The 25,078-nt window shown below is 38.2% G+C and overlaps 1 protein-coding gene across 3 annotated transcripts; it reads left to right on the forward strand.

Moving 5' to 3' along the window:
- Positions 1-258: 258 nt before the first annotated feature.
- Positions 259-24,509, forward strand: LOC133908854 (uncharacterized). Of its 3 annotated transcripts, none has more exons than XM_062351039.1 (44): positions 259-581; positions 2,067-2,252; positions 2,611-2,700; positions 3,315-3,388; positions 3,471-3,626; positions 4,028-4,151; positions 4,268-4,323; positions 5,359-5,413; positions 5,499-5,555; positions 6,213-6,314; positions 7,043-7,123; positions 7,212-7,264; positions 8,065-8,134; positions 11,280-11,343; positions 11,450-11,598; positions 11,673-11,797; positions 11,896-11,953; positions 12,140-12,237; positions 12,836-12,920; positions 13,004-13,069; positions 13,161-13,220; positions 13,430-13,516; positions 13,634-13,808; positions 14,415-14,458; positions 14,537-14,668; positions 14,741-14,869; positions 14,940-14,992; positions 15,064-15,112; positions 15,650-15,708; positions 17,424-17,574; positions 17,654-17,785; positions 18,109-18,237; positions 18,323-18,408; positions 18,808-18,923; positions 19,014-19,126; positions 20,053-20,176; positions 20,256-20,374; positions 20,996-21,200; positions 21,296-21,467; positions 21,691-22,015; positions 22,176-22,315; positions 22,665-22,786; positions 22,881-23,082; positions 24,098-24,509. In XM_062351039.1, exons 1-44 carry the CDS (start codon positions 477-479, stop codon positions 24,174-24,176), a joined length of 4,857 nt encoding a protein of 1,618 aa, XP_062207023.1. In that variant the 5' UTR covers positions 259-476; the 3' UTR covers positions 24,177-24,509. The 3 variants fall into 3 exon arrangements, with proteins under 3 accessions (XP_062207023.1, XP_062207024.1, XP_062207025.1); XM_062351040.1 differs by having other exon boundaries at positions 4,040-4,151; XM_062351041.1 differs by lacking the exons at positions 259-581; positions 2,067-2,252; positions 2,611-2,700; positions 3,315-3,388; positions 3,471-3,626 and having other exon boundaries at positions 4,041-4,155.
- The last annotated feature ends 569 nt before the right edge of the window (positions 24,510-25,078 follow it).

Consider the following 25,078-nt stretch of genomic DNA (forward strand, 5'->3'; position numbering starts at 1 on the left):
GGAACTCACCTTCGTGGTCTGGTGTGGACTTTGGTAAGAGAAGAAAAAAGTGCAGCGTTGAGAAGAAGCATAGGAGAAGAAAGCCAGGCACCGTTGGATACGCATCCAACGAACCGTGTAGTTGACTGAAATTTTAGAAAATTTGAGTCAACTGACGTGTAGACATTCCGGAAAAAAAAAACTACAAAGATATTTGTTTAGAGATCAAGATGCCCAGCTAATCGCTAGATCGAGATCGAACGGTCCTGCGACCTTCTTCCCGCAAAGCAAAACACAGAAGGCAACTAACATCGAGCGCACATAAAGGTTCTCTTCGTCGTCGTCCCCGCCTCTCCTCAGATCTCACCACCCCCCGCGCCCATCCGGTCCTCCCGCTTCCGATCCCCGCCAAAAGGGCAGCCCAAAACCCTAACCCCTAGTCTCCCCGTCGCTTCCCTGCTGTGCTTGAGGAGGAGCAGGGGTAGCAGGAGGCGGAGATGGCCTTCATGGCGGCGTTGGAGGCCGATCTGCGCGCGCTCTCCGCCGAGGCGCGCCGCCGCCACCCCGCTGTCAAGCACGCCGCCGAGCACGCTATACTTAAGGTCCGCCTCTCCTAGCCCGCGCCGTATTCTCCTGTGATCACGCCGCCGCCACCCATTTCGCGCTCCAGTCCCTCGGTCGCCCGTTCTGGATCCATTTAGCAACGGGAGTAGTATCAGACCATTTAGACGTGTAATTGGAATCTGAAAGTGGTTGTTTGGCTTTGGTAGCTCTAGTTCTGGTTTGGTTCTGCGATAGCAGTGTGTTATGAATTAGTGATATGGAAGTAGGATTGCCCCACCGGATGATTTTTGGTGATCTCAAGCGGGAGAACTAATTTTCAGGCCGATTTTACTTAGAAGAATTGCACCTCTGAGGAGTGGGATTTAAAATTTTTAACTGCAATTTGTGCATCGTGGTTAAGTAAGCTTATTGACGAGTGCTTAAACAGGTCTGGCCACTAGGTGGGTGTAGAATCTCTAATATGATGAATAGTTTTGAGCGGAGTTTGATGGTTTGTTGGAGGGTTAGGTTGCTTTGGTTCGGATGTTTGCAACTGATTTTGTGACTTTATCTGGTTGGAGTGGAAAATCTCAAGCTCAGACCAAATGCACACAGTTTCCATGGTTCCGCGGAAAGCTTAAGCATCATATGCCCAAAGAGGAATAAACCACGTGGAGCTGGAAGAACTTTATTGGTTTCTCCAAGTTGAAGGATTTATTACCTAGTAGTCCTGTGTTGGATGGCTCGTATGGAATTCCAAACTTAGCTCAGGAACTATATCCAATGAAGGATTGTTGGTACAATTTCTTGTGCTATTAAGAAACTCCATTATGCGTGGCTGGGTGTTTCTTTCCCCTTTTGCGTGTGATTTTTTTGGGGGAGTGTTGAATATAACTTCGTTGTTCAAATCATCAGTGGAAAAAAAGCCTAAGAACTCTTCGTTAGTCATGGTACACTACCAGACAAATTCGTAGGCTTTTAGTTACCATTTGGTTGTACTTTGAAACATCCATGTTAATGCTCTTTGCTGGAGAGTTTAAACTTGTGGAAACACCTGCCACTATCCTATTTTGATTTTATATGTATGAGACGGTTTTTGATGTTATTATGAAAAATGTTACCAGTTATTGGTTCTATTCCATGAACATTTATCTGCTTTAGGGTAAATCTAAGGCATACCTGTTATTTTGCCATAGAATCATTAAGCACATCCATCTAGTCGGTCCAACATTAGCTGTTCAAGCTTCTTTAATCTTTATTAGTACCAAGGATCTCTCTCTCATAATCCAAATTAAGTCAAAATTCTGGCTAGAAAATGTAGAGTGATTAGTTGAGCACACTTTTATTTTTCTTCCAGGACAGTAACTTTTGTTATTAAATATGTTATTCCTGCAAAAGACTGGTAGTTTGTGACCTTTTTATACATTTTCAGTAGTGGTATATCTTTTTTTTTTGAGCTGAGTAGTGCTATATCTTATGTGGTATAAGTAGTGTTTACTTGTTCCCTGACAAGACATGTATTTTCAATTCTTTTTATCTTGAAGCTCCGATCTCTATCCAGCCCAAGTGAAATAGCTCAGAATGAAGATATACTGCGGATGTTTCTGATGGCATGCAGTGTTAAGTCAGTGAAGCTGAGTGTAATAGGACTATCCTGTTTGCAAAAGCTTATATCACATGGTGCTGTTGCATCATCTGCATTGCAGGAGATACTAGCGACTTTGAAGGATGTGAGTTCTTGCCTTCTTGGTCACTTATTGACCCACATACCTCTCACTCTGTTTGTTTTGAAATTTTCGTCTTAGATAAATTTACAAATCAAACATGATATTCTGTGTTATCTATTGAATGTTGTGTCATTTAGTTTTATTCTGATTTGAGTTCGACAATATGTTTTCTGAAGGCAAAAATCTCAAACTTTCTTTTGTCAAACTAGAAGTTTGTTATAGCTGTTTATTTTTGTATTAGGACCTTCTTTCTTGTTTTACTCTGTGCACATTTTTGATAAAATTTGACTTACATAATATTCTTGTAGTTAGCTACAGCATTGAACTAGTTGTTTCTAAACTGGTGTTTGTTTCACTGCAGCATGCAGAGATGACAGATGAGATTGTTCAACTAAAGACTTTGCAAACGATGTTGATTCTCTTTCAATCGCATCTACATCCTGAAAGTGAGGTAGCAACTATCAATGGTTATAGTTTTTTTTTTGTGTGGAAGGTTTCTTACGTGTCATATCTTTAGCTAACCTTACAACATGTGGAAGCTTCTATCTATCAAAATAGGAAACATAAGACAGCAATAATGAGCCAACAAGTCACCACCTCTTGTTACTACTGTTGACTTTTTTCTCATCTGGATTATGTGCACTGCTACCTTTTTTTTTTCTTCTTTCTAAAAGGAAGGGTATTTTACTATTCTTTTTCATTTTTTTGAGTGTAGGCTGTTGGAGTTTGAGTTACGAGATTTTAATATTTTAAACCACAGTGCATTCTTGTCCAATATGTTTCAGTTGGCTCTAGAATAAATATTGTTACCCGAAATGGTAAAGAGACTAAGTGTCTCTGAGTGTAACTCCACTAGTAAAGTAGTAACTTTTAAGTCTGCCGGGAGGAGGGAGCATATCTGTTTGCTACTTCTTGGATTGTATTTGAATCTTGAATGTTTCTTTGGGTAGTTCTTTGAAGCCCAAGTAATAGTTGCGGTGTAATGTCTTGAATGCCTTATCATGATCTTGAAAATGTTACCATCCGTAGGCTTATCTTTTCAGTACATTGCTTATATTCTTTCAGGAGAGCATGTCTCAAGCTCTTGGCATATGCCTTCACCTACTTGAAAGCAGTCGATCTTCTGACAGTGTCCGCAAGTGAGCTCAATGGCATTTATTGTTATCTCATTGATTCCCAGTTCCTTATTGTGATATCCTAAATCACATATTGTTCATTTAGTACGGCAGCAGCTACATTTAGACAAGCAGTGGCATTGGTCTTTGATAATGTTATTCGCGCCGAATCACTTCCCTCCGGTAAAGCTTCTTCAGCAAGACTCAGTTCGCGTGTTAGCTCTGTTGCGGATAACGTCACTCGTAGCTTTTGTCACGCACTGTAAGACTCTGTCCATTTCTTTATTGATTAAGTTATTAAGGCAACTCTTAGCTGCTAGTTGACATTATGACAAAGTAGATCAACTTTGGCTAGAAAAGCAAAACACTCATATTTGAAGTTTGTTGTTCCCGATTCATTTTTTTGCCTTTTGACAAAGTTGCACTGCATGCGTTCTGCTAGATTCTTATTACTTGCACCATGCTAGAATTTTGCTTGTAGTTGACATGGATGATAAGACAAGCTGTACATATTTTGCTTTCATACATACGACTTCTTCATTCTAGTTAGATTTGAAAAGATATTTTATACCAAATACATGGCCGGTACAACAGAAAATTAATGTCATTTTTCTGTGTGTTGGTTTTGCGCTTCTCTTTTTTTGCTCTATTGATTCAACCTAGATTACATGACAGATCACTAGCAAGTAACTCTGGAGAGCCTACCATGAGGGAGAATCTGAGTGATGTTGGAAAGCTTGGACTACGTCTGCTTGAAGACCTGACAGCTCTTGCTGCAGGTGGATCTGTATGTGCGAACAGTTTCTAGCACCTTCTCTGTTCTTCAGTAAATAGGGATATATGAAGTGTTCTATAATTTTTTCCATGTGATCTTTTGGGTAACTCCCAACCTTTTCCCTCTAGGCTATGTGGCTCCGTGTTCATTCACTGCATAGGACATTTGCCCTTGACATACTTGAGTAAGCTCTCTAAGTTCCAGAAGGAAAATTTGGCATACTTTCGGGATAATTTAAGCATTCTAAATGTTGTCACTATCACATATTTTATTTTTGAAATTTAAGTCTTGCTTCAATTTTTTTGTTTTGTTTGAGCCGCTGTTGTTATATGTTGTTTGTGAAACTGATGGGCGGCAATGGTGCTGATCTTTAGTGCTGGCTTCTTGTGTGGCATGAGTTTCGGAAAAAAGATAATTGCAAAGGACATCATAAACACACCAAAGTCCTAGAAAATGATATTGACTTTGCGTGCCTTTAAACTCCACTAATCCCTCTTATAGAGTCATATTGCTTTTCTTCTAAACTTTTCATGAACTTATGACCCTTGTAAGTTGCATAGGCCTACATTATCATCACAAATATGTTCCCATATTCCAACAAGAGGTCTTGATGTTTGCATCCGCAAAGCATCAAATTATTTGCAGACGGATGGTTCCATACTTGAACAAAAGATTCTTGATGCATCATGCAGTTAATACTTTATGGTTTGTTGCAATTTCTTTCTAGATTTTATAATTATCTCAGATTTGAAAACGAGTATATCTTGTATTTGTGACTCATATGGACTTGAGTTTTTTTGGTTGCAATTATGGCCAAAGTCTGGATTGTTGCATGATGTCTCAATATTTTCTGTTATGCGGGTAGTGCATATTTTGTTCTTTTCCATTTATTATATTTCTTTTCAATTTACGATATTACTGATTGTTCTTCTCTAGTTACGAAATTGTTTGTGACACAACTTCAACAGAATTATTTCGCTCTAATTTTCCATTCATTTGCAATAGTTTGATCAGTCGCTTGTTGTTATTGTATAATGTCATGATACTACCTAGGGTTTGAGTTAAATATTGCTGATCCTGACATTCTACCGTAGTTGAGGGTTGAGTCTCGGCTGTATATGTTGTGCAAAACATGCATACAGAACGAGCCAACTGTATGTGTTGTGCAGAACATGCATATAGAACAAGCTAAAGCTCATATGGGCATGTTTTATGCCAGGTTTGTGCTATCCACATATGTTGCCATATTCCGGGCATTGTTATCTTACCAGCAGGTTTGTGTTTCTGAAGAACCTTTTATCATCTGGCATTTTTTTAAATCAATGATCGATAATTTTGGATCCTCTTAAAATCTGCTAGGTCTTGCGTCATCAAATTTGCTCTCTTCTTATGACTTCACTCCGCACGAATGTGGAGGTAGGTACATTAAAATCAGGAGTTTGTTTTTATACTTGTAACATTCTTAATTTGCAGTTTCAATTTTTCATTGCATCACCACAGTTACAAGCTTCATATGCAGAAACATGAGCTTGTATATTCAGTATCTATTCACGTTTCCAACAGTACATTGATGCGTCTCTGGGTTCTTGATTTTTAAAATGTAGGTTGCCATGTATGATTTTTGGAACCTTATATGCATGGAAAGTATTACATTGGGGCTGTGTAGTCTTTTGATCATAGATTCATAGTAGCTCTTGTCCTTTAGCTAATAGGGGCAAACACTTTATCATTTGGCCTGAATCAGGAGTTGAGAGGTTTGGCATTAAAATAAATAAATCTAAAAAGCTGGCACTCCTAGTTCTTTGGCTCTTTGCTATCTCACCTTGTTTCATGTGCTCATCTTGTTTTTATTCTCTTTGGCATTGTGTCGGCTTTTCAAAAGCACCTATGATTTTTAATTTTGGATGCAACAATTAGTTGAAAGCATCTTTTACGGGGCTTTAGTTGAAAAATCTTACTGGAACAACTAAAGTTTCCCTAATAGATTCCACAGGGCAGCTCATCACAACACAACAGCAGAAAACTGGTCCTTAGCGGCTTCTGTGCTTGATTTGTTTTCTGATTTGTCTTCAGCTCGAGGGTGAAGCAGGGGAGCCTTCTTTCCGTCGTTTAGTCCTGCGTCTGGTTTCTCATGTCATCAGGCTCTACAGCTCTTCACTTGTTACTGAAAGTGAGGTATTGTTTTGCCCATTCTCGTATACATCCGAATCCCACTACGCTAATGGATCTGTAAGTTGCTCAATAAGCTGAGCTAAACCATCCATAATGTGATCAATCGAAGCTCCAATTCTATAACCTTTTCTGATAAGTTTTTTGTTGATCAATGCGAGAAGTGCTGATAATTCTTTACTATGGAGGGTAGCTTTAGGAAACTATTATGGTTATTAATGATTATATTAGAAGTTAAGACTAAATAAATCATGGGACTAACTACGCAGGTTTAATACTTTTAGGAATGCATCATGTGAATTAGTCTTAAAGTAGGGGAATGAGAACAAACATTCTTTCCTGTTGGATTAGATGAGGTAGATTAAGCACCATAAGTCAGCAACATCTTCTAAAAGATCCCCCTGAATCATTCAATTTATACATGACTTCCTATTATGTCAGTAATCACCCTTAGTTTGCAGTGACCAAATTTGATTTATCAGTAGATCTTAGAGTTCTTATTCTGCTATTTTGAGGGTAGTTCCTGCCAGCTCTTTTCCCTGATATGGTTGACCATGAGATAGTATTTTACTTTACTTGTAGCTTGAAATCGCTAGCTAGTCTATATGTAACACTTCAGACCAACTAAATTGGGATTTGGAATAAATAGCCCGCTATTATATGAGTGCTCATGGTGCTTTTACTTCATCTAGTCATATTATCTCACCTGAGCTCTAAGCTGCTTCTGTTTACAGGTGTTCCTTAATATGCTTGTAAAAGTTACCCGTCTGGATTTACCATTATGGCATCAGATACTTGTTCTTGAAATTTTGAGGGTGAGTTTCCTTGGCTACAATAGAGATTGATGCTTATCGATGATCTATCTTTATGTGCTTCCCCTTATTGTTAATTTTGTTTTATCAGGGTTTTTGTGTAGAAGCCCGGACTCTGCGCTTGCTGTTTCAGACATTTGACATGTACGTATTATATCCACAACGCTATTCTTGAATCACTCTTGATATGTCTATCCTTCTTTCTTCTCCTGATGGATGGTTTTTTATATGGTTTTTCTCCGGAGGCTTGTTAATCATGCTGGTCTTGCAGGATAGAAATTTAGGATGTACTTGTTCTTTTTTTTCCTTCTAGCAGTCGGTTTTGGAAATTTCACATTTTTGCTATTTGTTGTCCATGTGTAAGAGAATTGATGCAGCCATAAAGATATTACTTGGTAGAATCAGTAGATGTAAGCAATCCTATAGAAGATACCATGAAATGTTTTAGGATTTTAAAATGTAATAATCAGCGGACAACATGGCAACTCATCTCTCATATTATAAATGTTCACTTCGCAGTTTTAATGAAAGGTGATTTATGACTTGCGAAAGATTTGTATTCGTTAACAATCGGTATCTGAAAAGCAGTGTAGAATATCTATATAAGCTTCCTTATTTTCTTCTGGTGATTGGATGCACATAAACCTGTCATGGGCTTTGAAGATTCTTGTATCTGACATCAGTAGTTGTATTCAAAGAATCTATTAGTGGAATAACTAATACTTTTCATTCATTTGAAGAATTATCTATTGAGAATTACCATGAAAAGGCTCCCTGTCAATGTTTTATCTTTTGAATTGTTGCTTAGCCAGAAGTTTCCTTTTTGCAGCTCATTACTATACATGTCACTGCATTGGTGCTTTACATCTCCGGGCATACGTTATGTTTATATGTTTTTTTGGGAGACCTTCAGCAGATTTCTTCTTCTTCTGGTAATGATACAGGAATCCTGTGAATACTAATGTGGTGGAGAACATGGTTAGAGCACTTGCTTTGGTGGTAGCTACTATTCAGGTGGTATTGGTTCCCTTGCTAAAAAACAATAACATCCTTGTTAAATAGCGATGCGCTTCTAGTTATTCTCAACCTTGGTTCCTTGTTTTTTCTATTACCATTTTTGATCACATGACCTTTTCTGTTTTCGTTTTGTTTTGTACTTTATTTATTTGTTTTTGTGCAAACTCCGTTTGGTTCGTGTTTTTACGTCTCAATCGTCAGATATTATTATTTAGTATTCTGACTCCAGTGCAAACTACCTTTTCTTTCTTCTACCAGGTTGGTTATTCTTGGTTTTTGATGCGCCTTGACCTGTCAGTGAATTGCCTCACCGATATGCATCATATCCTTGCTCAACCCAACTGGGCAATGATCAAAATGATGTTGTTTGTGAATAATCCTGATTATGTGGGAGATACTCAAGCAAGATATAACCTCTATTATCTCATATCCTCTCTCTCGTTCTCATCTTCACTTCTCAGCATCTGCTGGTCCCCAGCATCACGCCACCAAGCTGCATGGAAGGCAGCCTGCGAGAGAACTGCCAGGCTCCTGTTTCTAGTTACATTCCAAATTGCATGGCCTTAACACTTTCCATTGAAGTGTGTGCTATTGCACTATCTTGCTAGTCAATCCTCAGCCTCATCTTAGTTATAATCCCACCGTATAGGGTCAGCTCATTCTAGTAAGATAATAGCCAGTCATTTCACAATGTAAGTTCAAGCTCATCCGGTGCACATACCAAGGAAAGTCAACATTATAGAGAATTTAGTAGATATAGACCGAAACGACCCCTATTAAATGAAATCGCCACCGTTCAACATTCTCAGCTTTCCTGGCATTAAAATCATGGGTATGCATGGAAAAAACATAATTACTATTCTAGGATTCCAACAATAGGCATAAATTGAAGCGGCTTCACAATGAAATATGGACCTATTTTGCAAAGCGGTGACATATGAGAATCATCATGCTTGTATCTCTTAATTTAATGTCCAATCTGTTAGGAATATAGTCATTATCCTGTACTCTCTCATTTACTCTATATATTGCCCCATTAGGGCTATCATTGAATACGAGTTGCTATTCCTAATATGGTATTAGAGCTAGGTTTTCTCTTTTGGGACGCCTCAACTTGTCCCGATCTAGCCCACCTACCGTTGATTTCTCTCCCTTCCGGTTTCTCTCTATTGTCCGTCGACTTCTTCCCTCGTCGGTCGGCTTCTCGTTCTCTGGTTTTTTCACTATCGCGCGGCTCACAACGTGGCTTGCCGTCAGCTTTTCTCCCGCTAGCTCGTATGTCATTGCCATCAATGGTGACTTCGCCTGCAAGAGCTTCTCATCGTCACATGTCCGCCCGATCCACCGCCGAGCTACTACTCCGCCTCCGCTGTGGCTCCCTTAGCTAGCTCCTCTCCACGCATCTTCATGGTGATGCTCCTCTACGCGCCATCCGTCGCTCGTTGCCCGCTGGCTCGATTCCACGCCACCGTTGTCGAGATCCGCATGATCCGGCGCCTCGACTTTGATCCGTCGCCGTTGTGGCTTTGATTCATCCCCGCTCTGCTCTGGCTCCGCCCATCGTTGTCTTCGTTGATTCGCGCTCGCTTGCCCGTTGCCGGCTCCGCCCGATGCTGTCTTCGTTGATTCGGGTTCGCCTGCCCGCCGCTGGCTCCGCCTGCTGCTTTGGGCTCGCCTGTTGGCCGTCGACCTCAGCTTGATCCGCCCACCGTTGGCTCCTCCGCCGTCGGCTCCTCTCCGCCATAGGTTGCTCTACCACCGAATCTGCCAGCAGCTCATCGCGTGTTGCTTCCCGCCTGTTTGCGCCGTGCTCGTCTTCAGGTGCTGGCTCCACGCCGCCTCCACCAAGTTGTCTTCTTCTACATCTGGTCGCGCTGCATCTTGCCTACAAGCAATGCTTGCTGCTGGACTAGGTTGTATGTGTTGGGCCTGCTAGTGGCTTCGTTGGCTTTTTGCTTGCTTGGTGTCGTTGCTTTAGGCCAACGTTTTCGTAGTGAGCTGGTCCAGGTGCGTCCACATCCAAGTCTCGATCTCTCTTTGAGTTCTTCTATACTGTGCTAGTCCACATATTTCTTCGTCAATTAGTTGATTTCTTTTGTGGTTAGCTAAATGTTCGTCTTTGTTTGGCTACTCCTTTCTCGTCGTTATTGATGCAACAATCATCTAGGTCTTTTCGTAGCTTTAGTGACCTAGGGCATTCTTTTGTGATCTTGATCTTTCCGTAGCTTTGTTTGTAATTCATGATCTAGGGCATTCTTTTGTGATCTTGGTCTTTCCGTAGCTTTGTGATAATTTCGTTTGTTGTCTTGCTACTCGTTGTCACTTTGTTGTGATTCTTGACCAATGGCATTCTTTTGTTGCATCATCACGACTCTACTCCTGTGCTTCGTTTTGTACTTCTTCGGCTTGATTCGACAGAATTACCAAGGCTCCACTCAGATTTTGGATGTATTAGTTCTATATTGTCTAAGTTTAGTACTTAGTGTCAACTCTTTCAAATGCAACGCTATTGCATGCGCGTTGCATTTGAGGGAGGGGGGGTAGGAATATAGAGTCATTGTCCTTTACACATACGTTATTAGAGTCATTTCCCTGTATTCTCTCATGTACTCTATATATTGTCCCATTGGGGCTATCATTGAATACAAGTTGATATTCTTAACAAAATCATCTGCACAATGTGGCCCTTATCTTCTGTCATTCTTAAGTGCCACTTCCAAAGTTCTCTTGGTGTCCTCATCTTTGCTTCCCTTTTCTTGTGTTTGACCTAAATCAGCAGCACAATTTTCACTTTGACTTCAGCAGCTTCCTTTGTAGCGAACTTCCAAGTCTAGCTCACCTTGTCTCAACATAAAATAAAGTAAAAAAAATTTCGATTTCATGTTTACTCTTGTTGGCCAATCACAATGGTAAAATTTCAGAAGAAATGATTGGAATAAAATGATGACTGATACTTGTTCATCTCTATTTTATTTTGATTGCGATGCTACATAAATATGCTTGATTTTTATCAATAGATGAACATGCTCTTTATGTTGGTGATTGTCTACCATATTTTGTTGGCGGATCATGTTTCTTGGAACTCATTTTAGTTGAGCATTGTCTATTGTTATTCCTTTAACTTGAAATGTTTCTTTTATAGGCTTCAGATTCAAGCGAAGAGACTCTAGCAGCCGTTGCTGGAATGTTCAGTAGTAAAGCTAAAGGTACCATCTACAGTTAATAAAGTCTGTTGATAATTCACTTCCTCTGAGCTTGTTATTTAGTTATCTCAGATGTTAACTAAATACTGATACGGAAACTCATACACAGGGATTGAGTGGAGTATGGATAATGATGCATCAAATGCTGCTGTTTTGGTTGCTAGCGAAGCACATACCATCACTCTGGCCCTTGAAGGCCTCTTAGGTGTAGTTTTCACTATTGCTACTTTGACTGATGAGGCTCTAGATGCTGGTGAGGTAAGAAGAGATGATTCTTATGAATACAATTATGAATCTGGGAATGTAACGTTACTATTTTTTATTCCTTTTAGCTTGAATCACCAAAATGTGAATCAAATAGTATGGAATGTAGTGGGCAGTTGGCCCTTCTTTGTATGGATATGGTCAATTCAACATGGTTAACCATCCTGGACTCTCTGTCACTTATTTTGATGAGGTTAGGTCATTCTTTAAACTTACACTTACCTTTCTGTAACCTACATGCTATAATGCTATTTTCCCTGTTCTTATGGTTATGGGTAATCCAATTAACAGGTCACAAGGGGAAGCTATAATATTAGAAATATTGAAAGGGTACCAGGCGTTTACTCAGGTGATTGTAACACTTTTGAAAATTCTCCTGCTTGAGTCCACTTAGAGAATGACCGTGTCCCTCCCATAATACGACTTTAAGGACTACTGACGTTCTGTTGCTTTTCTGTTTCTATCCATTTTTTCCTATCCTCTATATTGAATCAACTGTTTTGACAATCAGAATGTGGAATGCATACTCTTTCAGGCATGTGGAGTTCTCCGTGCTGTAGAACCCTTAAACTCTTTTCTAGCATCACTTTGCAAGTTTACAATCAATAATCCGAATGAAGGAGAGAAGAAAAGGTACGCCACTAGTATCCTGTTCGCTAGAATATTACTGGACATATATCATATATGATATATCCGAATATCTTTGTTAGAACAATACATCATTTACCTGCAGCCACCTTCTCTGCAAGTTTCTCTTCCATTTTTTAGTAGATGAGATGAGATGTGGTGCGTATCATTGTAATATGGTTGATCAGAAATACGTTATAATATATTAGTGGTTTTAGCTGCAATGTTCATCCATCTTGTAAATTCCAGCCTTTTGATTTGTCTACAGTTAACTTTGGGGGTCTATGACCTACCTAAACATTTAGTCCATTGTATTTCCACCTTAATGCTCTTGTTGGGTTTCATCTGTAGCCTACCCCAACTTGCTTGGGACTAAAAAACTTTTTTGTTGTATTTCCACCTTAAGTGTGTGATAGCACTAATTTTTTTGGTTATCTGTGACTTTATCTGTCCAAAAAAGGGGTTCTATTTCTTTGGAATTTTTAATTTGGAAACTAATAGTTCGAAAAATGGAATATTTTTAAAGGGAATGTGACCTTTTTAGGACATATTGTACTGAGGTTTTTCATGATGCATTGGTGTTTATTTTTTATACCTATGTCAGCATTTTGCTCTCTCCTGGATCAAAGAAACCAGAAACTTTAATGGATCAGCGTGATAGTATTATTCTCACACCAAAAAATGTGCAGGTAAGTAGGAAGCAAGTGTGATATCACTTACTGTTATATTGGCATTTTCACATATATTTACTGTTGTTTCATTATGAATCCAGGCACTAAGGACACTTTTTAATGTTGCACATCGATTACACAATGTCCTTGGTCCTTCCTGGGTTCTGGTAAGTAGAGAGTTAGATTAAGTTGCACCATTTTTTAGATGATTTAGTTACAAGAATTACTATGGTAGATCTCTTATCCTTGGAATTGTAGGTATTGGAGACTCTTTCAGCACTTGATAGAGCTATTCATTCTCCACATGCTTCAACCCAGGTTACACATTCTTTAGTCCCCAATTTACTCATTATATGTGTCAAGGAATTTGTGTTATTCAGAAGTCGACATACATTTCTTTTTTGTTAACATTGTATTACCTCAAACAGTACCTCCATGATATTGTTGCTTTAATGATCATTCTGGTTTTCTCTGTCTAATTTGTGTTAGTATTATAATTTTGTTGACACTACCAGTTTCTCTCACAGGAAGTATCAGCTTCTGTTTCAAGACTCTCGAGAGATACATCTGGACAGTACAGTGACTTCCATATTCTCTCTTCTTTAAATTCTCAGGTCAGGAGGGAAACTTTTTTTTTTGCTTCTTTAAGGCCTTTTTTATGTTGCACTTTTTCATCTCTTAACTACATTGCCCATATGCTAAATTGCATTTTGCTTCTTTGTTGGAGGAAGTTGTTTGAAAGTTCAGCCTTGATGAACATAGCTGCTGTGAAATCACTTTTGTCTGCGTTGCACCAATTGTCAAGTCAGCACCTATCGGGAAATTCTCAATTATCAGGCCAGCAGATCGGGAGCATTTCATTTTCAGTGGAGCGCATGACATCTATACTCGTCAATAATCTTCATCGTGGGTGCTTTCTTTGCATGAAGCATGGATATTTTTTAAAGATAAAATAGCCTACTTAAATCAGTGATATTATGATCTGTGCTAGAAGTTTGATCAGGTATACATGCTAGGGAAGATATATTTTTTAAACAGCGACAACTTGAGATTGATCACATATATATACTTGAGATGTATTTGTTAAACATAACAGTTAAGTATGCTGGTTTCTGCTTTTCTAATTTGAAACGATGAGCATAATTTGCAGCTAGTGTCAAACTATTTTTGTTTTGTGGGACATCTCATACTTGTCCATTGGGTATAGCATTGAGGTCATCATACATTCATGCCAATCTATAGCATCAGTTAATCTTTTGATGAGCATGCTGTTACATGAGATGTGGCTTAGCAATTTACTACTTCATGACATAGTTCATGTAAATAAATGACTTGGATTGAGGAAGACCTGGGCTCACAAGAGCTCATGAACCATTGGTGAACTTGATCTATAGTCTTAACTGCTTAGTATAATTAATGTGAAGCCGAGTTAGGAGATAAGCTTACTGGCACCATAGTTTTGTGTCTTATTAGTTCTGCTATTGGTTATTTATGTGGTTTATCCTGTTCCAGGAGTTGAACCGATATGGGATCAAATTGCTGCTCATCATCTCGAGGTAGCAGTCTTTTTTGTTTGTTTTTCTTTCCTTTTATGTAATGTCAATGATGATGTTGGTGATGGCAATACATTGCAGCTTGCCAATTGCTCCAACCCACAATTACGAAATATGGCACTGGATTCATTAGATCAATCAATTTGTTCGGTTGTGGGTTCTGAAAAGTTTCAGGGCATCAGTTCAGCACCTCATCAGTTTCAAGAAGACCTAGTAAGGGCTCAATAAATTTACTTTGCTCTGCTCGTGTGATTTGTCTGACCTTTCTGTTCCTGTTCTTGCTAGTTGGTCAAAGAAAGCGAAACTGTATCATTTGAGTATGCAGTTTTATCTCCATTGGTGATCCTCTATTCATCCAACAAGAATATTGATGTTCAAATGGGTGCACTAAAGATTCTTTTGCATGTTCTTGAGGTACTTATTTTGTCATATATGGTTTTAATTGTGTGCATCAGACAGTATCGTCTTACCTGTATTGTTTCAGAGACATGGAGAAAAGTTGTCCTTTAGCTGGCTCAGCATTCTTCATATGTTAAGGTGGCACTGCTTTTTATTCGTGATATTAATTTAACATTTACTTTTAGTTGCTTACATCCATCTTATTCTAGGGCGGTTACTGATGCATCAGAAAAAGATCTTATCTCCTTAGGCTTTCAGGTAAAATTTCTAAATTGTTCACTGCTATGTTTTAGCATAATACGATTGTTCTCTGTGAGAAGGGTTTTTTTTTTGTTTGTTGTTGTAGCATAGCTTCTCAGGCCTGTAATGTTAATGTCTACCATGGACATATGGAAATGGAATGGGATTATGGGTTACATTGCTCGACTCTAGTATGTCAATAAAATAATTTTAGCCTGTAAAATCTGTATTAAATATGCCACTATGATACTGTGGGCAACATTTATAAACTTAAACATAGGATAATAAATGTTGAATGCTCATTTGTTTTGTTTGCTATTGTTTTTGTTAGGAATATAGAGTCCTTATCCTTTATGTATAGGTTATTAGAGTCCTTTCCCTGTACTCTCTCGTGTACTCTATATATTGCCCTATTGGTGCTACTATTGAATACAAGTTGCTATTCCTAACAGTTTTGATGCAGTGATATATTTTACATCCTAATGCTTTCTTACTAGGATATAAGTTCTATCATGCCTTTTAAAGATTGCTTCAACACAATTGTTTACTTTGCAGAGCATACGCGTAATAATGAATGAAGGACTGGCAAACATCCCTGTGCAATGCCTTGACGAGTAAGTCTCTCAAACTCACTTTTTTCTTTTTCTTTTGGGTAATGCATACTCTTGCTATTCTTCTCATTTTGCTACTAATAATGTGTTTATTGCATATGAGAGGACCTTTTCTCAATGTTTTTCCCTGGTTATATTAACACAAAACAGAACCATGGAAAATTAGGGAAGAAAATATCTACCACCTTGGATCCTATAAATTATGGTAAACTTAACATGGTCGTCAGTGAGTTTTAGGGATTTTGTATGAGATTAGCAGGATTCTACAGTGACATGCAATTGCACAGATAACAACAATATATCTAAAATTTGTTTTATTTCACTTAACAGAGTCTTCGACAGTGTGACAATAACCATATTACTTGAGACTGTTTGAATATGCTGAGGGAGTCCACTGTGGTTCTTGCCGGTTTCCCGTAGTGATTTGCAACTTCTCATCCATGCATGAAGAACACTGCCAATTTCTCCATCTTTTTTCTTGTAACAACACTCACTCAACTTATATAAATAAATGCTTATTTTTCTTTGCTTTTAAGTTTTAAGGATGGCATGCCTTGTTTTTAAAGATCAGTTCGCACAAAAGTAAAATGCATTAAGAAAAAGGAACACTAAATCAAAGTATTCTAAGTCTAGGCTTCCATACAATCTCATTGGAAGAGAGCCCACAAGGTATGGATCTTAGATAAGTGAGCGTAACCAACAGAAATGCTGATGAAAGACGATTCAGAAAATTTCGCATGTTACAGCTTTAGAATAGTTTGAGACTCATGCACGCCAGTATGGCAGTATACCATGAAATCATCTTGTGATAGTTGAATGGACACCAAAAGTGCTTAAGGCTGTCAGATGTACAAATTACAAATACAATAACCCTCAACAGGTACGACGGGAATTCAATACACACAAATTAGATGATATCATGCTGTCGAGTGTATCTGACTTGGTAAATTGCATTGATAAGTAACGATCCTGTCCGTTGTGATCTGGATACAAGATTAGAGCCTGACTAGTGCTGTCAAAAGTCAAGAAAATGTGCCTTAATACAGAACAACCATTTGCCATCATTTGGTGCAGCTATCTAGAAACTTTTGATGCTTTTTTTTTTGTCAATCACAACTGATTGAAATGGTTAGTCAAACAAACTTCGTTTGGAATAGAGGCTTGGTTAACAAAAACAAAGGTTTGAGAAGAGAATTCTAGCCTGGCTTCTCAGTAAGGCTTTTTAATAAGGGGATACCCTATTTCCATTACCATGTAACGGAACAACTGTTTATTGTCTTACAACCATTCCGAAAGGATAGAAACAGAAGTAGCAGTTCAGTCAAACAGAGGATGAAAGCAAGGTCCAACAGCTAGATAGACCGAAATTACGACACAATCAGACAACAAACAGTCCATATTCAGACACCAAAATAACCTGAAGACAAAAAGCAAGGCACGCATCACTGAGTCTCCTCATTATCATCCTCTGGCTGTTGCTGCTCACACTCAGTAAGGCTTTGAAAGGAAGAGTTATGTTTAGTTCATAAGAGTTTTATCCTCATCTTGAAATGAGTTATAAATTATTTCTCATAGAGCAGCACGTGCATACCTAAACTTCATGACTTTTTTTACTATTTGTTGCAATTATCTGATATTTTCTTGGTCAACAAATGCCTTCAAGACTATTTTTACTATTTGTTGCAATTATCTGATATTTTCTTGGTCAACAAATGCAGATGCATTTTGGTAACTGGAGCTTATGGTACTCAGAAAACTGATATAAACATAAGTTTAACAGCAGTTGGTCTTTTGTGGACTGCTACTGATTTTGTCGTGAAGGGATTAATCAGCAAATCTGTTGAGCAAGCTAATCACACAAATGAAGGCGTGTGGTCACTTCAGATAACTATACTATCCTCTCTGATTTTGTGTAATACTAATACGTAACTCTCTTTTGCTTGCAGAGGTTCAGTCTGGTGCAGCAACAAAAGAGGCAAAAATCAAGCAAATTCCTCCAAAACAAGTCGTTGATTATAGTAAACTTTTCTTTTCAGTTTTTTCTGTCCTTCAGAAATTGGGTGTGGATGATCGTCCTGAGGTACATCTTTGCAACATCATGTTCTGTGCTTGAACATCCACGATTTTGTTGATAATCTTTTGAGTAGGTCACTGCATGTCAGATCTTGTGATCTCATGAATCGTGCTAACCTTGGCATCCTCTGTATGCTCTCCAAATATACAGTGCACACTTCTCATTCTTATCATGAAAATAACTTTAATTTTACTTTTTCCTGAAGAAAAAAATTCGTTGTTTCAGCCTAGGATGAATCATTTCATTGAACTGTTAGCAGGCAACAAACATTTTCTTTATACCAAGATCTTTGTTGTACAAACTTATGCCAAGTGTTTGTTCATTTCAAGGTTCGGAACTCAGCTGTTAGGACTCTCTTCCAGACGCTCAGCACCCATGGACAAAAACTTTCTAAGAGTATGTGGGAAGATTGTCTGTGGTTATATGTTTTCCCTATGTTAGAACATGTTTCCCACTTGGTAAGTAATAATGCAATTAAGTAGCATGTTTTATCTTCCCCATAAATCTCGTCTGATGAGAATTAGGCTAAACCTTCTTTTCCAGGCATCTACCTCATCTCGAGATGAGTGGCAAGGGAAGGAACTAGGAACTCGAGCAGGCAAAGCTGTTCATATGCTTATCCATCACAGGTTTATGTCTTTTCAGAGAACTATAAACAATAGACACTGGCTATGAATTGATATTCAAACTACTGTTTATGAGAAAAGAAAGGATCAACTGCTGTTGAGCTTTGTAACTTGATCTCAGGAAAGCTTAAATGACTTATTTTTGGGCTTCAGTAGTATTTTTTGAGGGGGAATACACTTGATAAGGGAATACACTTGATAAGGGAATACACTTAGATACTAGTTTTTTTTTTTTTTTTTTTTTGAGGGGGAATACACTTAGATACTAGTTTTTTAGGTTCTGGTATTCCCTGTAGGCTTATTTGCTCTGGCATTAAATAATCTTGATTTCTTTGCACGCTTGCATGCTTTCTTGGTGATATCCCTCGTTTGTTCTTCTAATTACTTCGTTTGTTTTTCCAGTCGAAATACAGCACAAAAACAATGGGACGAAACTATTGTTCTTGTACTAGGTGGTATAGCACGGCTTTTGCGTTCTTTTTTCCCTTTCCTCCAGCAATTGAGCAAATTTTCTTCTGGTAATCTTTTCTTGTACTACCTATTGTACTTATGTTGGTTGTCAGTTTGTAAACTGCAAGTAACTTTTCATTGTATTTAAAAATGTTCAGGTTGGGTGCTTTTGCTTGATTTTATAAAAAATAGCATCTTAAGTGGTAGCAAGGAGGTTGCTCTTGCTGCCATAAATTGCTTGCAGACGTTTGTTGGTTCAAACTGTCCAAAGGTATCCTCTACCCCCCCTCCCTACTCTCTCTCTCTGGAATTGTCATCACTATCTTATTTATTAGAAGCACCTACTTGAGAATAACAGCCCTGCAAACCTGCTTGCTTTATTCACCATGAAAGTACCTGCTTAGATTGTGATGCTGAAATCTGGCTTCATACTCTCTAGGAACAAACTAGATTTTATCTTATTATTATTAGGGAGAATTCCTCTCATGCCACTGCAATTTTCCTTAATATTTTGCTTTGAAGAACTGTATGTGAACTGGCATTAATTTGTACACAATGAAAGTTTGATAAATAGCTTATATGGACCTCGACCCAATGGGTGCTATGGTGATAAACATGAGACAAGCAGGTTTAGAAATTCTTTCGGATTGTTATTTGTAGTTCAACATAGTGCTCTCATGGTTTGAAGTCTGAACTATGTTAAATGTCTTAATTGAACAAAGTAACTTTAGAAATCATAATGTTTATAACTGTATTCAAGTATTGACATCCTACTTCTGTGCCAAAACAAGACAACAGGTAACCAAGTTTAAAAGTAATGGACAGTTTTAGGTCGGGATTGTATGTTTCCTGTGAGTAGGCGCTAGGCATCGTTTCCGAAATGCAATCTGTTAAGGACATAGTCACATGATAGCTGTTTTGACTTACGAGTGCACTGGCTGCTTTATGTTTTTTGCTATATCTGCTCAAGACTTATAAGAAACTTCTCAGTTCTCACAACTCTGAGGTGGTAGTGCATCTTTCAGCCTACTCGATGTTGATAGAATTTACGGCTTGATCTATATTTTACTTGGAAAAAGATTTATTATTACTGTCATTGAAATGGCATGCATTGGACTGGTTGTATAATTCAGATATTATTTAGATAAGAAAAGCATCAGAAATACATGTTTCATACTTTCATGAATATTTTTTCAGGGCAATCTTGAATCTTCCTATGTCAAATCTGTTCTCAATATTTATGAACTTGTTCTTCAAACTTCACCAAATTTTAAGAATGACTCAACTGATAAAGTGAAGCAAGAGGTCCTCCATGGTCTTGGTAATTTACATTTTTTTTGTTGTTTTCTTCGAAGCACTAGATGTTGTAATGAGCTATTAATTGTGTTTCATTCATGCAGGCGATCTTTATGTCCAAGCACATTCTCTATTTAATGATGACATGTATCTAAGGCTCATGGCCATTATGCATCTGATGATTAAGAGTACCATGAATCCTACTGATTATGATAGTGAACTGGTATGCTCGTGCATGGATATTTTCTTTTTTTTTCTCGAATACATAGCAATGCATGTATATTTTCATTAATATTATTTTGCTAGAATATGGAGTATAACCATATAAGTTTCTTCTAATATCTTTATAATACTTAATTGCGAGGCTGACATGGAGGGTCTCTAGAATTTTCCAGTAAATTATCTGAACCACGTGCTTTACTTGTTGCTTTCTGGAAAGCTAACTACGACCCACTAACCTGATTCTGTGAACATTGGGTAGTATAGCACACCTTGAAAGAAGCTTTTGGTCTTCATTTTCTCATAGATAGTCTTAGAATATGTTTTTTTATTCCGTAGTTCTGGTTTTGTGAACATTGAGCATGAGAAAACACCATGAAAGAAGCCTTTAGCTTCATTTTTCTCCTAGATAATCTTGGAACATGTTTCTTATTCTACGGTTCTGGTTTTGTGAACACTGGGCATGAAAGTACACCATTAAATAAGCCTTTAATCTTCATTTTCTTGTAGACAGTCTTGGAACATGTTTCTTGTTCAATGCTTCTATCCTGATAACTTTCATACTTTAGGTTGGGGTGGATCCTGCTTAAAATTTGTTGTCTCAATTAGTTTTTCTATGCTTTAGGGTAGCATCCCTGCTGTACAGCGTGGTATATTGGAAATCGTTCCTATGCTACACCCAACAACTACATTGTCTTCGATGTGGGCACCTCTCCTCCTTGAGTTATTATGCTATCTTAACTGGCACGAAGGTCCCCTCCAGAAAAATAGTAAACAGATACACAAACAGGATCCTGATGCACTGGTAAATGGCGCAAAGCGTGCTTTTGGTAAGACATGTTATGATATATTATATACAATGTTGCATAGTTTGAGGAAGTATGTTTCTTCCGGAGTATTTTATGTCTAATTTACTATGTCACAGTTGAGCGAAGTCATCTCAATGACAGTGGCTCAAAACTGGATAGTGTGGTGGGCTGTGGCTGGGGTATTCTGTTTGTAGAAAAGCTTGTGCCAATCATTGTCAACCTTTTTCTGGAGGCCCCACCAACTGAAAGGTTTAGTGCCTCTCCGGAAGTCATTCAAGGTCTAGGAAGGTAAATTGCTTTTTATCTGATAACATAATGCAAAAGTAAGAATGCATTCACTCGTCAAGAAGGTTCTATGCTTATTACAGAACAGCAGAACTTTTTTTTTATACTTGTTAGTTATTTTTCATGTCAGAAAGCTTCATTTAGACCATCTATATTCTAGATAATGAGTGTGTGAAATTATGATTGTGGTCTTCTTTGATGCTTACTCTGGAAGTTGCCTACCTAGGTGCATGAATACAAGGAGAGACAATCCAAGGGGTACCCTTTGGAGAATTTCTGCTGAATGCTTCAATCGTGTTGTGACAGATGAGGTGAGGCAGGACAATGCCAATTGTAAAAGTGATGTGAACTCATATAGACTTTCTAGAGCTCGTTTCTGGAAGGAGGTCGCAGATGTGTATGAAACCTTTCTTGTCGGTTCTTGTGGACGTGTGTTGTCATCAGATGTTCCTTCAGCTGACTCTCTTACAGCTGATGAGACCCTTGAGATGAGTGTCCTCACTGTCTTCGGAAACGATGTTCTGAAGTTGCAGAAGGATGCTCCAGTTGAGGTTAGTTAGTCAATCAGAAGTATTTGCTTACCTTTTGCAGATGTATGCGACACTTGATAGCCGGGTGGCTTGGAAATCAGTTTTAGCATGACCTTGTAAATGCTCACTTGTGTCCATCTCACATCTAGTTTGCATATTTACTCCGATCACATTCTTTCAGGTATTGCAAAGGCTTGTGAACTGTCTTGATCGCTGTGCCTCACGAACAGGATCCCTGCCTCTTCAAACTGTTGGTCTTTTACCTTTGCACTGCAGCAGATTTTCACTGAGCTGTTTGCAGATGATGTTTTCTTTATGCAGGTACAGTAGTTTTCTTTTATTTGTTTGCTTGCAAGCATTGTGCAAGTCTATTGTAAAATACAATGTGCAGATCATCTTCAAAATAATTTGGCAGCATGACTCACATTTGAAGAAGCAATACGCTTCCTGCATAGTAACATGTGAGGGATTTGGAGAATGGTGGGTGATCTGTCCAACAAGATACTGGGTGGATGGGAGTCTTACATGCATCTAACTTTTCATTTCTCCTTTGTGTGGGGACAGCCTCAATTAGATATGGGCAAACTCTGTACTCTGTGTTCCTCACAATGTTAATGTCTTCTGATCTGTAAGTTTAGAACTAAATGTTACCTTGTTTCTGTGATTGCAGCTGTACAGTGTCGGCAAGCTCGTGCGCTACAGTGTCAGAAACCAGCGAAGTTTCTATTCCCATTCTTATGGAGCGATGTGAGGTTATACTGGGTCAGTTTTTAGCCGATGAAAATGACCTAGGTACCTTTCAAAATTTATATGATTACATTACGAATATGCTACCTTTTGTAAGTTGTAAAATTGCATTGATCTGTTGTATTATCGGTGATTGCAGGAGAACATCCTTTGCCTAGTGTGAGGATTGAAGAAACAATTTGTGTTCTTCAAGAGCTTGCTAGACTAATCATAGACATCGATGCAGCTAATGCTCTCAACATACCGCCATATCTGAAAGAAGCTTTGGGGAAAAACAAATCCCATGGACGGTCTCATTTATTGTCTTTGCTTCCCACTTTCTCTGAGCTTGTTGTTTCAAGGTAGCCATTTATCAAAGCCAGCACCTTGTGTTTCCCCATGCTGCATTAGAAAGCTCTGATCATGTGACAACTGACATGATGGAGACCAAAACCCTCTCACTGCCACAAGCACTAAAAAGGGTACATAGATAACCAGATATCGAATATTAGGGACTCGGCAATTCACAGAAAGAGAAACCTCATGGGCATATTCTTTCCTTGGTTGGAAAAAAACTTGCACAGCTATGGTTCTATCTCCTGGTTATTGCTGTTAGTCAGTCAACAAACGTAGCATTTTTATGGCTTTGAACAATCCATTGTTCCCATATTGGGGGTCATCATTACTTTGGAGTCAGTTCTTGACAAGTTTTGAACAAATCCCAAACAAGTTTAGGATAAATCATTTTAATAACGGTAATGCTAGGATAAGTCCTTTATAAAATTGAAAGTGTATATTATTAGCTTCAGGCTGCAAATTTCTCACAAGTAACCAGGGCATGTCCTTTGAGCTTCCTGCCAAATTTTGAATTGAAACGGTTGCCCAATTTACTGTGTAAACTTAGGATTTAACCACTGGCAGCGCCAACCTGTTCTTCTAAACACGGTTCCTCCCTGAATGCTGCTTTTTGTTAATTAAAGTGCTGGTTTTGCTTAGGATCTCTGGGGAAAACATATTATTTCCATATTCCTATTCGAGACATTTTGCATGATCCTGCTCACTTGGAGACTAAAAAAATAGAAAAAATCAAAAGAGATGAAACATACGTTTTAAGCATCAGATTTGAAGCAATCAAAATTTCCTGTCTTACCAATACTTTATTTTATGTGCCTTCTGATGTTTTTTTACTTAAATTTGATGTTGTGGCCGGGACATTGGTTGAAATAAGAAGGACATGCTGGAGTAGATAACTGTTTTTTTTTTTTTTTTAAAAAAGACACTAGATTAAGAGTTGGCTTTGGGCTTTTTATGATGCCAATTTTGCTTGTTGTAGTCTGAAGTTTATATTAATTGTTATTGTCCTTTGTGATGCATCAGAGAAGCTAGGGTGCGGGAGCTTGTACAAGTGCTGCTCAGGCTCATTTCCTCAGAGCTAGGGCTACAACGTCTGACATAACAACTAATGCTGAAACTCCCATTTATGTTCTTTTATTGGATGAAAAACGTCTAGTTTTGCTAGTATTTCCCCCTCCTTTTACAAATTTGATTCTGTATACCCATCGTGACAGTTAAATTAGGTGTTATCACATGCATCTATGAATAGAGTTGTATATGTAACATTTTGCTGGGAAAATATGGTGATTGTTTCTGTAGTAATTAGGTGTATAGCTCATTCTTCGCTGTTTTTGAAGTAGGAAAAACCCTTTCAGCCACTCATGTAAGTTGTGCCACTCCCCTGTATTTTTGATAAGTTGGAGTTGTTATAAAGAACAGAACAATTGCATGCGGAGATCCTTGTAAGTAAAATCAAGTTAAAGTTGCTTGTAAACTTGGACGGATTTTCTTTGTTCCTGGCTAAATTTTGAAGTTGTATTCGGTACTGGACAAGACTGATGCATGTTGTATAATTTTTTTTAACAATGAAATTTGCCCAGTCCGAATACGTTGAGATAGTTTTTTTTTTTAATAACAATACAAACCAATTCTGACCCATAAATAGCAAAACAATACTAGTTGCTACTCCATGCATCACTGGCGGGCTGATCAGTTGCACACTTGCATGACTTGATCAGTTGATCTAATTGGAAATAGAAGGGCTTAGAAGCTGCTCATGATAGTTAGAAACCGAAGAGTAATGTTCGAGCTTTATGTGTTCTTAGTTTTATTCACCTTCGAACTGTTTTCCTGTAAACCAAAGCAATAAACTAAATTCAGTGTGAAAAAGGAGAGTGAATTGGTAAATGGAGTCAGTCGACTAATCAGTCACTTCCCGGATCCTTTTTTTTTAGGGAAAGCCTTCATGGCGCGCTTTATTGATTCAATATAAAACTTACATCGTCTGATAACAAAGAGAGAATG

Source organism: Phragmites australis, chromosome 2, assembly GCF_958298935.1.
Source record: "Phragmites australis chromosome 2, lpPhrAust1.1, whole genome shotgun sequence".
NCBI classification, from domain to species: Eukaryota; Viridiplantae; Streptophyta; class Magnoliopsida; order Poales; family Poaceae; genus Phragmites; species Phragmites australis.